The 15609-nt window shown below is 59.2% G+C and overlaps 3 protein-coding genes across 7 annotated transcripts; 2 read left to right on the top strand and 1 right to left on the bottom strand.

Annotated features, from left to right (window-relative positions):
* Window positions 1–4744: 4744 nt before the first annotated feature.
* C1H8orf82 (chromosome 1 C8orf82 homolog) lies at window positions 4745–7983 on the top strand. Its single transcript, XM_030478086.1, has 3 exons — window positions 4745–4973; window positions 5378–5426; window positions 7297–7983. The coding sequence occupies exons 1-3, from the start codon at window positions 4848–4850 to the stop codon at window positions 7770–7772; spliced, it is 651 nt and encodes a 216-aa protein (XP_030333946.1). The 5' UTR covers window positions 4745–4847; the 3' UTR covers window positions 7773–7983.
* Window positions 7956–9595, top strand: LOC115604720 (ribosome-binding protein 1-like). Of its 3 annotated transcripts, none has more exons than XM_032919881.1 (4): window positions 7956–8563; window positions 8604–8702; window positions 8869–8914; window positions 9162–9595. In XM_032919881.1, the coding sequence occupies exons 1-4, from the start codon at window positions 8033–8035 to the stop codon at window positions 9593–9595; spliced, it is 1110 nt and encodes a 369-aa protein (XP_032775772.1). In that variant the 5' UTR covers window positions 7956–8032. The 3 variants fall into 3 exon arrangements, with proteins under 3 accessions (XP_032775772.1, XP_032775770.1, XP_030333932.1); XM_032919879.1 differs by having other exon boundaries at window positions 8604–8708; window positions 8872–8914; XM_030478072.1 differs by lacking the exon at window positions 9162–9595 and having other exon boundaries at window positions 8604–8708; window positions 8872–9152.
* LRRC14 (leucine rich repeat containing 14) lies at window positions 8579–14427 on the bottom strand. Of its 3 annotated transcripts, none has more exons than XR_003990392.1 (4): window positions 13377–14427; window positions 11193–11825; window positions 8821–10212; window positions 8614–8697 (listed from the first exon to the last, which is right to left on the bottom strand). XR_003990392.1 is itself a non-coding variant. In XM_030478052.1 (3 exons), exons 1-3 carry the CDS (start codon window positions 13733–13735, stop codon window positions 9642–9644), a joined length of 1563 nt encoding a protein of 520 aa, XP_030333912.1. In that variant the 5' UTR covers window positions 13736–14427; the 3' UTR covers window positions 8579–9641. The 3 variants fall into 3 exon arrangements, 1 of the variants encoding a protein (XP_030333912.1); XR_003990390.1 differs by having other exon boundaries at window positions 8616–8697; window positions 8739–10212; XM_030478052.1 differs by having other exon boundaries at window positions 8579–10212.
* Window positions 14428–15609: the final 1182 nt, after the last annotated feature.

Here is a 15609-nt window from a genome sequence, read left to right as displayed (position 1 = left end):
ATCCCCATCCCCACACCGGCCCCATCGCACCACACGTTGGCACCACCAGGCCCCAAAGGACCTGTCCGAGCACCCACCGCGTCTGTTGGACCCATCACAGGACCCATCATCTGCTCCTGGCCTTGAAAGACCCATCCTGGCCCCCATCATCTCCTCACGCTCCTCCTGGACCCTTCTTGGTGCCCATCATCACCTCCTGGTCCTGCTGGACCCATCTTGGCGCTCATCATCTCCCCCTGCTTCTCCTGGACCTGTTTTGGTGCCCATCAGCTCCCTCTGGTCCTGCTGGACCCATCTTGGCATCCACCACATCGTCCTGGTTCTCCTGGACCATCTGGCTGCCCGTCATCTCTGCTTGCTTCTGCCCAGAGCATCTTGGTACCCACCATCTCCTCCTGGACCCGTCTTGGTGCCCATCGTCTTCTCCTGGTTCTCCTGGGCCCATCTTGGCATCCGTCATCTCCTTCAGCTCCTGCTGGACCTATCCTGGTGCCCATCTCTACGTTATCCTTCTGGACACATCTTGGCATCTGTTATGTCCTACTGGACCCTCCTTGGAGCCCATCATCTCCTGGTCCTGCCCAACCCATCTTGGAGCCCATCATCTCCTGGTCCTGCCCAACCCATCTTGGTGCCCATCATCTCTGCTTGGCCCTACTGGACCCTCCTTGGTGCCCATCATCTCCTCCTGCTTCTGGCCGGCTCATCTTGGTACCCACCATCTCTGCTTGGTCCTGGTGGACACATCTTGACCCCCATCACCTCCCGCTGAACCCACCTTGGAGCCCATTGTCTCCTCCTGCTGGACCCACCTTGGTGCCCATTGACTCTGCTTTACTGGACACATCTCAGCATCTGTCATGTCCTCTTGGTCCTCCTGGACCCACCTTGGAGCCCATCATCTCCTCCTGGTCCTGCATAACCCATCGTGGTGCCCATCATCTCCTCCTGCTTCACCTCCACCCATCTGGGCACCCACCATGTTCTCCTGCTCCTGCCCAAGTCATCTGGGTGCCCGTCATCCCTTGGCACCCATCTGGGTGGGCTGGAGCCGACTTGGCACCCATCGTCTCCTCCTGCTCCTTCTGGACCCACCTTGGCACCCATCGTCTCCTCCTGCTCCTTCTGGACCCACCTTGGCACCCATCGTCTCCTCCTGCTCCTTCTGGACCCACCTTGGCACCCATCGTCTCCTCCTGCTCCTTCTGGACCCACCTTGGCACCCATCACCTCCTGCTCCTTCTGGACCCACCTTGGCACCCATCACCTCCCCTTGGACCCATCCTTGCAGCCACCATCTCCTGCTCCTCCAGGACCTTTCTTGGCACCCACCATCTCCTCCTGCACCCACCCCCAGCACCTGCATCCACCACCCCCCTCCCTCCCCTTCCCCACGGCCGCCCCCCAAGTGCCTTCAGCTCCACCCGGGGCGAAGCAGGACCATGGGGGGCACCCAACGGGTGGTGGTGGTTGCACCCAATGGGTTTCAGCAGCACCCAATGGGTTTGAGCAGCACCCAGTGGGTTTGAGGAGCACCCAGTGGATGGTGATGGGCACCCAATGGGTCTAAGGAGCACCCAGTGGGTTCAAGGAGCACCCAGTGGGTTTGAAGAGCACCAAATGGGTGGTGTTTGGCACCCAGTGGATGGTGAGGGGCACCCAGTGCATTTGAGGAACACCCAATGAGTCGAGGAGCACCCAATAGGTTGAACAGCACCCAATGGGTCTGAGGAGCACCCAATGCATTTGAGGAGCACCCAATAGGTTGAACAGCACCCAATGGGTCTGAGGAGCACCCAATGAGTTGAGGAGCACCCAGTAGGTTGAACAGCACCCAATGGGTTCGAGCAGCACCCAGTGGGTCTGAGGAGCACCCAATGAGTTGAGGAGCACCCAAGAGGTTGAACAGCACCCAATGGGTCTGAGGAGCACCCAATGCATTTGAGGAACATCCATTGAGTTGAGGAGCACCCAATAGGTTGTACAGCACCCAATGGGTTCAAGCAGCACCCAATGGGTCTGAGAAGCACCCAGTGGGTTGAGGAGCACCCAATAGGTTGAACAGCACCCAATGGGTTCGAGCAGCACCCAGTGGGTCTGAGGAGCACCCAATGAGTTGAGGAGCACCCAAGAGGTTGAACAGCACCCAATGGGTCTGAGGAGCACCCAATGCATTTGAGGAACACCCAATGAGTTGAGGAGCACCCAATAGGTTGTACAGCACCCAATGGGTTCAAGCAGCACCCAGTGGGTCTGAGGAGCACCCAATGAGTCGGGGAGCACCCAATAGGTTGAACAGCACCCAATGGGTTCAAGCAGCACCCAATGGGCTCGAGCAGCACCCAGTGGGTCTGAGGAGCACCCAATGAGTGAGGAGCACCCAATGAGTTGAGGAGCACCCAGTAGGTTGAACAGCACCCAATGGGTTTGAGCAGCACCCAATGGCTTCAGTCAGCACCCAGTGGGTGCCAAGGGGCCACCCATCAGCATCTAGAGCCCCATTAAGAGCCCCATTAATTACCCCCCCTTCAGTTTGAAGCCAGACGCTGGTCCCATGGGGGGTGCCCCATAGCTGGGGGGGTGCCCCATAGCTGGGGGGGGGTGCCCCATAGCTGGGGGGGGGTGCCCCATAGCTGGGGGGTGCCCCATGGGGGGGGGGGGGCCCTTCCCCCACGCTACCTCCCAGCTCCACTCACTGCCAGGCACGGGGGGGGGGGGGTGTCACTGGGGGGGCCCCGTTTCCCCACCCCCCTCCCCCATTAATTAATTAAATTAATTAATTTCTCCCCCGGGTTTCGAGTTCCCTCGTCGGGGCCTTTTTTGGGCTTTTTCCTCTGGTTTTGTCGCTTTTTTCCCTCTTTTTGCCCCGTTTTTTGTTGGTGGGTTTTGGGGGTTTGGGTTTGTTTTTTTTTTTAGGGTTTATTTATTCTTCTTCTTAATTATTATTATTAATTAATTAATTAATTAATTCTCCTCGTTCTTATTAAAGGGCGGAAAACCCATGTACAAATAATTAACACCGAATAGAAGTCATTGGGGGGGGGGGGGTGGGGGGGCACGAACCTTTCCCCCCTCCCCTCCCCCCCCGGTGGGTTTGGGGGGACCCGGGGGGGGGGGGGGGGGAGGGGGTGGGGGAGGGGTCAGGGCGCGCCCCTCCCCCCCTGTACCCGGATGTGAATAAAGCTTCGGCTGGAGGCGGCTGCGGGGGGGGGGAGGGGGGAGGGGAAATGGGGGGCTGTGGGGGGGGGGTCTATAGAAGTGTCTATAGGGGTACATGGGTGTCTATAGGACCAGGTGGGTGTCTATAGGAGTATGGGTGTCTATAGGGGGGCCCGGCTGTCTACAGGGCTGGGTGGGTGTCTATGGAGGAAATGGGAGTCTATAGGGGTACATGGCAGTCTATAGGAGTACATGGGTGTCTATAGGAGTACGGGTGTTTTTAGGGGTGCCTGGGTGTCTCTAGGACCAGGTGGATGTCTATAGGGGAAATGGTGTCTATAGAGGTGCCCATAGGGGTGCATGGGTGTCTATAGGGATATATTGGTGTCTGTAGGGCAAATGGATGTCTGTAGGGGTACATGGGTTTCCATAGGGGGTATGGATGTTTATGGGGGGGGCCTGGGTGTCTATAGGATCAGGTACCTGAGTATCTATGGGGTGCCTATAGGGGAAATGGGTGTCTATAGTGGTGCCCATAGGGGTGCCCAGGGGAGGCTATAGGGGTACATGGGGATCTGTGAGGTGCTTGGGTGTCCATAGGGTGCCTGTACATGGGTGTCTATAGGAGCCAATGGGTGTCTATAGGGGTGTCTAGAGGCTTGAAGGGATGTCTATAGGGGTACCTATAGGAGTGCATGGGTGCCTATAGGGGTGCCCAGGGGTGTCTATAGGGGTACATGGGGGTGTATAAGGTGCCTGGGTGCTTCTAGGGGTACATGTACTTGGGTGTCTATAGGAGCCAGTCTATAGGGTGCAGAGGTGTCTATAGGGATATCTGGGTGTCTGTAGGGGTGTCTATAGGGAGGATGGGTGCCTGTGGGGTGCATGGGTGTCTGTACGGGTGTCTATAGGATCAATAGGTGTCTATAGAGGGTGTGGGTGTCTATAGGGCACATGGGTGTCTATAGGACTGGGGGGGATATCTATAGGGAACATGGAGGTGTGGTAGTCTATAGGGGTGCATGGGTGCCTATATGGGGTATGGGTGTATATAAGGATACATGGGTGTCTATGGGGTACACGGGTGCCTATAGGGATGTCTATAGGTGTACATGGGAGTCTATAGGGGTGCCTATAGGGGTGCCCGGGTGTCTATAGGGGTAAATGGGTGTCTACATGTCTGTAGGGGGTACGGATGTCTATAGGGGTGCACAGGAGCCTATAGGGCACGTGGGTGTCTATTGGGGTACATGGGTGTCTATAAAGGGTGTGGGTGCTCATAGAGGTGTATGGGTATCTATAGGGTGTATGGGTGTCTATAGGGTGCGCATGGGGGTCTACAGGGGCACATGGGTGTCTATAGGGTGCACATGGGTGGCTATAGGGGTACGTGGGTGTCTATAGGGGTGCACATGGCTGTCTATAGGGGTTCTGGGTGTCTATAGGGTTACATGGGTGTCTATAGGGGTCCTGGGTGTCCACACGGTCTCTATCGGGTTCTCTATGGGCTCTCGGGGTTCTCTCCCTCTCTCGGCCCCCCCCCGGGGCAGTTGGTTCCGCCCGGAGCGGTGCAGCGCTCGTACCGCCCCCCGCCACTTCCGGTGTCACTTCCGGGTCCGCGGCGGGGCCTGGTCGCAGGCCCTGGTCCGGGGTCGTTACCGGGATCGGGTCCGGGATCGGGTCCGGGGATGCGGCTGCTCCCGGCGCTGCGGCTGCGGCCGGGCCCGAGCGCGGCGGCCCCCGGGTACCGGCAGGGGCAGCGCCCGGAGCCGCGCACCCGCGAGTACTTCTATTACCTGGATCACCAGGGACAGGTACCGGGAACACCGGATACACCGGGATAACGGGACCGGGGAGTGCCCTGGGGGGGGGGGTGATCCCGGTTGGATCCCAAAGGGACGGCAAAGAGCCGCGGGATGGATCCCGGGTGGATCCCAGGGACCGATCCCGGAGCGACCCCCGGGGGGATCCCAAATAGACCCCCGAGAGACCCCCAGAAACCTGGATGGGTCAGGATAGATCCCAAATAGATCCTTGTGAGATCCCGGGTAGATCCCGAACAGATCCCGGGTGGAATCCACGTGGATCGCACTCGGATCCTGGGCACTCCCTGCACGGACCACGCACCGATCCCAGAGGGGCTCGGGTCCCTGCCAGCAGCCCCTGCACCTGCTGGGGACACTCGGGAATCCTGAGGCTTTTCCCTGCTTTTCCACAGCTTTTCCTGGATGACACCAAAGTGAAGAACTTCATCACCTGCTTCAAAGGTACCGGGACCCAAAAAAACACCCCAAAACCCCCCCAAAAACACCCAAAACCACCCAAAAAACCACTCCAAAAAACACACAAAAAAAAAAAAACCCAAAACACCAAAAAAACACCCCAAAAATACCCCAAAACACCCCAAACCCCCCAAAAATACCCAAAAACATCCCAAAACACCCCAAAACACCAAAAAAACTCCCCAAAACACCCCAAAAAACACCCCAACCCACCAAAAAAACACTCCAAAAAACACCAAAAAAACACCCCAAAACACCCAAAAAAACACCCCAAAACACCAAAAAAACACCCCAAAATAACACCCCAAAACCACCCCAAAACCACTCCAAAACACCCAAAACCACCCCAAAACCCCCCAAAATACCCCAAAACACCCCCAAAACACCCCAAAACACCCAAAAAATACCCCAAAACACCCCAAAACCACCCAAAACACAAAAAAAACACCCCAAAACCACCCAAAACACAAAAAAACCACCCCAAAACACCCAAAAAACTACCCCAAAACCAACCAAAAACACCCCAGAACTGCCCCAAAACACCCCAAAACACCCCAAACCACCCCAAACATGGCCCTTCCCCGTCAGCCCTGACTGGGATCCTCAGTTGGAATCCCATCCCTGCTCGGGGTCTCATCCTGCAGAGCTGATCCTCAATAAGGAGCTGATCCTTAATTAAGATCCAACCCGTACCTGGGATCCAGTCCCAGGATCCTGATCAGGATCCAATCCTGGAGATCCCAGCCTTGATCAGGATCCTGTCTTTAATCAGGATCCCGTCCTGATTTGGGATCTCATCCTTAATGAGGATCTGATCCTGACTGGAATCCAGTCCTGACTTGGGATCTGATCCTTAGGATCTCATCCTTAACCAGGATCCTGTCCTTAAATAGGATCCAATCCTTTCTTGGGATCTCATCCTTAATCGGGATCTCATCCTGATTGGAATCCAATCCTTAATCAGGATCTGAGCCTTAGGATCTTATCCTTAACCAGGATCCTGTCTTTAATAAGGATCGCATCCTTATTTGGGATCTCATCCTTAATGAGGATCTCATCCTGATTGGAATCCAGTCCTGACTCGGGATCTGATCCTTCGTTGGGATTTCAGCCTTAACTGGGACTTGACCCTCTCATCCTGGAGATCCAATCCTTAAGTTCCAATCCCTAACCGGGATCCCATCTCTAACTGGGATCCCATCCCTAACCAGGATCCCATCCCTAACTGGGAATCCATCCCTAACCAGGATCCCATCCCTAACCGGGAATCCATCCCTAACCGGGATCCCATCCTTCACCGGGATCCCATCCCTAACCAGGATCCCATCCCTAACCGGGATCCCATCCCTAACCGGGATCCCATCCTTCACCGGGATCCCATCCCTAACCAGGATCCCATCCCTAACCGGGAATCCATCCCTAACCGGGATCCCATCTCTAACTGGGATCCCATCCCTAACCAGGATCCCATCCCTAACCGGGATCCCATCCTTCACCGGGATCCCATCCCTAACCAGGATCCCATCCCTAACCGGGAATCCATCCCTAACCGGGATCCCATCCTTCACCGGGATCCCATCCCTAACCAGGATCCCATCCCTAACCGGGATCCCATCCCTAACCGGGATCCCATCCTTCACCGGGATCCCATCCCTAACCAGGATCCCATCCCTAACCGGGATCCCATCCTTCACCGGGATCCCATCCCTAACCGGGATCCCATCCCACGGCAGCACTGACGGGGTGTGTGGGGGGGGATTCCCATTGGCGCTTCCCGGTGCTTCCATCCCTCCTCCTCCAGCCTCCCCCCCCCGGGGGAGCCCCATGAACCCCATCCCTGTGTCCCTCCCGGCAGACGTGGCATTCCTGAGCTTCTTCTTCAAGCAGCTGGAGCAGAACCGGAGCGGGCGCTACGAGGCGGAATTCCCGTTCCTCTCCCGCTGCGGCCGGGAGCGGAACTTCCTCCGCTGCGACGATCGTCCCGTCGTCTTCACCCACCTCCTGCCCGGCGATTCCCGGCTCCTCTCCTACTGCGGCGCCGGGGAGCGCTTGGTGGTGCCGTTCCAGCCGGAAAAGCTAACGGTATTCCCGGAAAACGGGCGGCTTTATCATCCGGCGCCGGCCAAATCCGGCGGCGTGGGGCTGGTGCGCTCGGCGCTGGCTTTGGAATGGAGCTCCCGCTTCCAGTACGAGCACGGGCAGGAGCAGCCGCCGACGCACTTCCTATGGGAAGGCCGGAGCTACCGGCTCACTGAGGAGCTGCTGCCCTTGCTCTGGGCGGGAAGTGCCCGGGAATGCTCCGATATTCCCATCTCCACGTGCCCCACTTGAGCCGGGCGTTCCCGGTGGCCCCATCCCCGGTGCTGCTCCGGTGCCACCAACACCACCACCTCAAGAAGCTTAAACCAGGAGCACCGAGCTGGTTCCTGCTGGGAATCCGGGATGCAGGGCTGGGATGTGGGATGGGGACCCATGGGGGGGCGAGCGGGACAATAAACGGCGCCGCGGTGCCGGGGGCTTTGCCGTGAGCCCGTCCAAGCAACAGCGTTTATTAAGGAATCTCTTGTGTTAATGAACATGGAGAAGGAGGAATGTGGGAGCGGGAATGTCGGCTCCGGAGACGTGGTGGGAGCGGCGGGGAGAAGGTGGCCAAAGAGCTCCAAAACGAGGGGAAACCTCAGGGAGAAGGTGCCAAAGAGGCACCAAACAAGGGGAAAACAGGGAGAAGGTGCCAAAGGAGCACCAAAACAAGGAGGAACCTCAGGGAGATGCCCAAAAAGCTCCAAAACAAGGAGAAAACCTCAGGGAGAAGGTTCCAAAGAGGCACCAAACAAGGGGAAAACAAGGAGAAGGTGCCAGTGGGGCACCAAAATGAGGAGAAAACCCCAGGGAGATGCCAAAAAGGCACCAAAATGAGGAGAAAACCTTGGGAGAAGGTGTCAGAGAGGCACCAAACAAGGAGAAAACAGGGAGAAGGTGCCAATGGGGCACCAAAACGAGGAGAAAACCCTGGGGAGATGCCAAAAAAGCTCCAAAACGTGGAGAAAACCTCAGGGAGAGGGTGTCAAGGTGGCACCAAAACGAGGGAAAACCTCAGGGAGATGCCAAAAAACACTAAAACAAGGAGGAACCTCAGGGACATGCCCAAAAAGCTCCAAAACGTGGAGAAAACCTCAGGGAGAAGGTGCCAAAGTGGCACCAAAACAAGGAGGAACCTCAGGGAGATGCCAAAAAAGCTCCAAAACAAGGAGAAAACCTCAGGGAGATGCCCAAAAAGCTCCAAAATGTGGAGAAAACCTTGGGAGAAGGTGTCAAAGAGGCACCAAAAGAAGGAGGAACCTCAGGGAGATGCCAAAAAACACCAAAACAAGGAGAAAACCCTGGGAGAAGGTGTCAAAGCGGCACCAAACAAGGGGAAAACAGGGAGAAGGTGCCAAAGTGGCACCAAAACAAGGGAAAACCTGAAGGAGAAGGTGCCCAAAGAGCTCCAAAACGAGGGGAAAAGCTCAGGGAGATGCCAAAAAAGGTTCCAAAACAAGGAGAAAACCTGGAGAAGGTGCCCAAGTGGCACCGAAACAAGGAGGAACCTCAGGGAGATGCCAAAAAACACCAAAACAAGGAGAAAACCTCACGGAGATGCCAAAAAAGCTCCAAAATGTGGAGAAAACCTTGGGAGAAGGTGTCAAAAGTGGCACCAAAATGAGGAGGAACCTCAGGGAGATGCCAGAACCCACCAAAACCAGGAGAAACCTCGGGTAGATGCCCAAAAAGCTCCAAAACGTGGAGAAAATCTCAGTAAGAAGGTGCCAAAGTGGCACCAAAACAAGGAGAAACCTCAGGGAGATGCCAAAAAACACCAAAACGTGGAGAAAACCTTGGGAGAAGGTGTCAAAGAGGCACCAAACAAGGGGAAAACAGGGAGAAGGTGCCCAAAGAGCTCCAAAACGAGGGGAAAAGCTGAGGGAGATGCCAACAAAGGTTCCAAAACGAGGGGAAAAGCTGAGGGAGATGCCAACAAAGGTTCCAAACCGAGGAGAAAACCCCGCGGAGATGCCAACAAAGCTCCAAACCGAGGAGATAACGCGGAGAAGGTGCACCCAAGTGGCACCGAAACGAGGGAGATGCACCCCCCCCCCCCCCGAAAAGCTCCATAACGAGGAGAAAGAGCCCAATTTTGGGGGGGGGGCCGAAGCTGCGGGCTCACAGGGTGAAGTAGTCGAGGGTGCCGTGGCGGCAGAGGCTGGCCGTCCACACGGCGTTGTCCCTGCCGGAGCTCACCAGCATGCGGCAGAGCTCGGCGCTGACCGCGGTGAAGCGCTCCTCATCCAACGTGTCCTCGAAGATCCCGGCGGAGGCCGACGGCGGCCGCGGCGTCTCCCGGCTGTAGCAGTCCACGGGGTAGGGGTAGACCACGAGGCAGAGGTCCTGGAGGACGGAGGTTTGGCGCAACAAGGTCTTGAGGCCCGGCGTGGACAGAGGGTTGCCAAAAAGGCCCAAGCATCGGAGCCGGGAGCAGCGGCAAAGAGAAGGGAGAAGAGCTTCCAAGCGGGAGTCGGTGAGTTGGCATTCCATGAGATCCAGGTGGATGAGGGAGGAGCAGTTCTCCAGGAGGCAGCGCAGAGGCTGGAGAAGGCTCTCGGTGAGGTGGTGGCCGCTCAAATCCAGCTTCTTGAGGGCTGGAGCGTGGAGGCTTTGGGAGAGGAAGGCGAGGTCCCCGGGCAGCAGGTAGCAGAAGGCCAGCTCCAGGCTCTCCAGAGGAGCCTCCAGGTTCCTGCGTGGGAAGAGGGAGAAGGAGCCATGAGGACACCAAGGACACCTGGATCGACCTCGTACGGAACTGCTGACCAATGGGGATGGGTCCCAAAGCAAAACCCAACCAGGAGCTGTAAATCCCACCTGGAGTTGGGGATCATGGAATGGTTTGGTCTGGAAGGGACCTTAAAGCTCCTCCAGTTCCAACCCCCTGCCATGGGCAGGGGCACCTTCCACTAGAGCAGGTTGCTCCAAGCCCCTGTGTCCAGCCTGGCCTTGGACACTGCCAGGGATTGTGGTGGTGCCCCAGAGCTGGACGTCACGGGGAGGTTCTCCTCAGCCAGCACGCCAGAGTCCTTCTCCTCAGGGCTGCTCCATCCATCATCCATTCATCCATCATCCATCTCATCCATCATCCATCCATCATCCATCCCATCCATCCCATCTATCCCATTCATCCATCCATCCACCCACCCATCCATCCCTCATCCATCCATCCATCCATCCCTCCTATCCATCATCCATCCATCATCCATCCATTCATCCCATCCACCCATCCACCATCCATCCTCCATCCATCCATCATCCATCCATCCATTCATCCATTCATCCATTCCCATCCATCCCATCCATCCCATCCATCCATCCCATCCATCCCACCCATCCATCCATCCCATCCATCCCATCCATCCATCCATCCATCCCATCCATCCATCCATCCCATCCATCCATCCCATCCATCCATCCATCCATCCCATCCATCCATCCATCCATCCCATCCATCCATCCACCCATCCATCCATCCCATCCATCCATCCCATCCATCCATCCATCCCATCCATCCATCCCATCCATCCATCCCATCCATCCTCCCTCCATCCCAGCCCATTTACATTCGGGATCCCCCACCCCACACCCCCACCTTACCGAGCCTCACCACGTGTGTGTCCCCCCCCCCTTCCCCATCCCCTGCCACCCCTTCTCCCTCTCCCAACCCACCTCAGCAGCTGCCTGAGCTTCCCGGAGAGCCTGGACGATCCCAGGTTGAGCTCCCGGAGCGAGCGGAGCTTCCCGAGGTGCGTGGCGAGGCGCCGGAAGCCGGCGTCGGCGCCGGCCGCGTGGCGCCGCACGTCCACGTTGCTGTAGGGCAGCTTGAGGCTGAGCAGGTCGGGGAAGCGGCTGAGCTGCGGCACCACCAGGCAGAGCCCCGCCAGCCCCAGGTTGTTGAAGCGCAGGTCCACGCGCCGCACGCCGCCCGGCGCCAGGCATTCCAGCAGCGCCACGATCCCGGCCACCGGCAGCTCCTCGGCGTGGAAATCCCGGCACCGCAGGCGCATGGGGCTGCCGGTGGCCTGCAGAGCGTCTCGGAGGACGCCGTAGGACGTGCTGTTGACGAAGAGGTCGGCGCGGATCTCCACGCCGACGGGTTGGGGCGCGGACGAGGTTCCCGAAGGACCTTTGCGCCGCTTGGAATTGCGTTTCTGGAGGTCGCTTTGGTGTTTGGCCACCTCCAGGCAAGCTTTGGCCACCGCCACAGTGCCGGACCACAGGCTCATCCCTTCCGGACCGCGGTCCGTGTCGTCGTCCTGGAGACCCGTCATGTCCAACACCCGCAGGTGGCACTGCCTGTCGCTGGGAGACAAGGAATGGGTGGGAAAACAGGCAGGGAAAGGAGGGAACGGGGAGAGCTGGGGGTGCCCAGCAGCTCGCTCCGGCCCCGAGGTGGGTGCTGAGGCCCAAAGGAGGGGTGGATGCTCCATCCCTGGAAGCATCCAAGGCTCCAGGGAGACCCCTTCCTGGAATCGTTATCCCTAAAACCCCGTAAGGAAACAGTGGGGAGAAGCCAGAGGGAGGTGGGGAAACCCACCGGGAGCTTCCCAGCAGGGATCTGAAGCCAGCCCATGGCTTTGCCAAACCAATCCCATAATCCAGCAGCCAAAGCCAACCCTCAACCGGCTGGAAAAGCTGGAATTGTCCAGCCTGGAGAAGAGAAGGCTCCTGAAGGGGAGACCTTGGAGCAGCTCCAGGGCCTAAAGGGGCTCCAGGAGACCTGGAGAGGGGCTTTGGACAAGGGATGCAGGGATGGGATGAGGAGGAACAGCTCCAACGGGAAGAGTTAGATGGGATCTTGGGATGAGGTTCTTCCCCATGAGGAGAAATGGGAATGGGTTGAAGGAGAAGCTGTGGCTGCCCCATCCCTGGCAGTGTTCAAGGCCAGGTTGGACACAGGGGCTTGGAGCAACCTGCTCCAGTGGGAAGTGTCCCTGCCCGTGGAGCCGGATCATCTTAAGGTCCTTTCCAACCCAAACCGTTCCGTGACTCCATATTTCTCCTAGTGCAGCACCACCAATGCCCGAACCAAGCCCGACGCCATTCCCCAGCTTCCTCCTTCCACACCCCCCAAAACCTGGACCCTGCTTCCCAGCCATCCCAATGGAACTCGGTACCGGAGGCAGGACCCTGCTTCCCGGCCATCCCAAGGGAATGTGGTACCGGAGACAGGACCCTGCTTCCCAGCCATCCCAAGGGAATGTGGTAACAGAGGCAGGACCCTGCTTCCCAGCCACCCCAAGGGAATGTGGTACCGGAGGCAGGACCCTGCTTCCCGGCCATCCCAAGGGAACTGGGTACCGGAGACAGGACCCTGCTTCCCGGCCACCCCAAGGGAACGCGGTACCGGAGACAGGACCCTGCTTCCCGGCCATCCCACTGGAATGTGGTAACAGAGGCAGGACCCTGCTTCCCAGCCATCCCAATGGAACGTGGTACCAGAGGCAGGACCCTGCTTCCCGGCCATCCCAAGGGAATGTGGTACCGGAGACAAGACCCTGCTTCCCGGCCATCCCAATGGAACTGGGTACCGGACACAGGACCCTGCTTCCCGGCCATCCCAATGGAACTGGGTACCAGAGACAGGACGCTGCTTCCCGGCCATCCCAATGGAACTGGGTACCAGAGACAGGACGCTGCTTCCCGGCCATCCCAATGGAACTGGGTACCAGAGACAGGACGCTGCTTCCCGGCCATCCCAAGGGAATGTGGTACCGGACACAGGACCCTGCTTCCCGGCCACCCCAAGGGAATGTGGTACCGGAGACAAGACCTTGCTTCCCGGCCATCCCAAGGGAATGTGGTACTGGGGACAGGACCCTGCTTCCCAGCCACCGCGATGGAACTGGGTACCTGCCGGGCTGCTGCGGCTCCTCCAGCGCCTGCCGGAGCTGGGCCACCACGGCGGAGATGACGGCCTGGACGCAGAGCTTGCTGGGCCGGTGGGCGCCGTGGGGCGCGTGGCGGGCGCCGTGGGGCGCGGGCTGGGCGCGGTGGGGCGCGTGGCCGCAGCGGCCCAGCAGGCACGGGAGGCTGAGCAGGGGGAAGGGCCAGGCGCCCACCAGGTCCCGCAGCGCCAGCGCGCGCCCGTCCAGGAAGGCGGCTCGGAAGAGCACGGGGTAGAGCTCGGCGGGCAGCACGGGCAGCGCGCGGCGGGCGCCCGGCGCGTGGCCCAGCAGGCGGCGGGCGCACAGGAACACCAGGCTGTGCATGCTGCGGGGCTGCCCCACGGCGCTGCCCCACGGCCACACGCGAGTTACACCAGGGAAAAGGGGGGGGGATGTGGGGCACCGCCGATGGGGAAAGGGGGAGCCCAAGGGGAGAGGATATGGGAAAGGGGGGACCTGGGGCTGCACCCAGTGGTGGGACGCAGAACACTAGGGGGTATCAGTGGGGCAAGCCATGGCACCCCTAAAGCAGACACGTCACCAAAAGGGCAGCCCACAGCACCCCTAACCCATCAATGGGGCACCCCACAGCACCCCTAAACCAGACCCACCATCAAAAGGGCACCCCACAGCACCCCTAACCCATTAATGGGGCACCCCACAGCACCCCTAAGCCAGACCCACCATCAAAAGGGCACCCCACAGCACCCTAAAGCAGACCCATCACCAAAAGGGCACCCCACAGCACCCCTAACCCATCAATGGGGCACCCCACAGCACCCCTAAACCAGACCTGTCACCAAAAGGGCACCCCACAGCACCCTAAAGCAGACCCCCCAGCAAAGGGAACCCCATGGTGGGACCCCCAAACCAATCCCCCCACATCAAAGGGCACCCCACAGCACCCCTAAACCAGACCCACCATCAAAAGGGCACCCCACAGCACCCCTAACCCATCAATGGGGCACCCCACAGCACCCCTAAGCCAGACCCACCATCAAAAGGGCACCCCACAGCATCCCTAAAGCAGACCCCCCCCCAGCAAAGGGAACCCCATGGTGGGACCCCCAAACCGATCCCCCCACATCAAAGGGCACCCCACAGCACCCCTAACCCATCAATGGGGCACCCCACAGCACCCCTAAACCAGACCCGTCACCAAAAGGGCACCCCACAGCACCCTAAAGCAGACCCCCCAGCAAAGGGAACCCCATGGTGGGACCCCTAACCCAGCCCCTCCATTAAAGGGGAAACCCGCAACTCCCCTAACTCCCCCCCCCCCAAAAAGGGGCACCCGCAGCACCCCTAAACCAGACCCCCACTAAAAGGGCACCCCCAGCACCCATCACCCCCACCTCAGCAGCCAAAACACAGCCCCCCCCCCAGAGACCCCCCCCACAACTCCCCTAATGCAGCCCCCCAATAAATGGCCCCCCCCCACCACAGGGACCCCCAAACCAGCCCCCCCAAAACAGGAACCCCCTAAAGCAGCCCCCCCCACAAGAAACCCCTAAACCAGCCCCCCCCCAGGAACCCCAAAACCACCACCCCCCCCAACAGGAACCCCCCAAACCAGCCCCCACCACCACAGGGGCCCCAAAAACATCCCCCCCCGAAACCCCCTAAACCAGCCCCCCCCCCACACGACAGGGACCCCTAAACTAGCCCCCCCTTCAGAGACCCCCCAAACCAGCCCCCCCCACCATAGGAACCCCCTAAACTGCCCCCTCCCCCAGGAACCCCCCAACACCCCTGAACCAGCCCCCCCCCGCAATAAGAACTCCCTAAACCAGCCTCCCCCACCACAGGGACCCCCTGAACCAGCTCCTCCAAAACAAGAACCCCCCAAACCAGCCCCCTCCCCAGACACCCCCCAAACCAGCCCCCCCCAACAAGAACCCCCCAAACCAGCCCCACCACCACAAGAACCCCCCAACACCCCTAAACTACCCCCCCACCACCACAGGGACACCCCTAAACCAGCTCCCCCCCACACACACCCCCCAACCGCCCCCCCCACAGGGACCCCCAAAATGGCGCCGCCCGCACCCCCTCACCGCCGCTCTCCACACCCGGCTCCGCTTCCGCGCTGACGGCCCGCTGCGCCAATCAGAACGCGACATCCGCCAGAAGAGGCGGGACCAAACGGCGGCAACGCGCTCTCATCGCCCATCCCATTGGCTGTTATCGCTGTCTGT

This window comes from Strigops habroptila, chromosome 1, assembly GCF_004027225.2.
Source record: "Strigops habroptila isolate Jane chromosome 1, bStrHab1.2.pri, whole genome shotgun sequence".
NCBI classification, from domain to species: Eukaryota; Metazoa; Chordata; class Aves; order Psittaciformes; family Psittacidae; genus Strigops; species Strigops habroptila.
The sequence above is the reverse complement of the archived record's forward strand: the minus strand, read 5'-3'. Positions and strand labels throughout refer to the sequence as shown.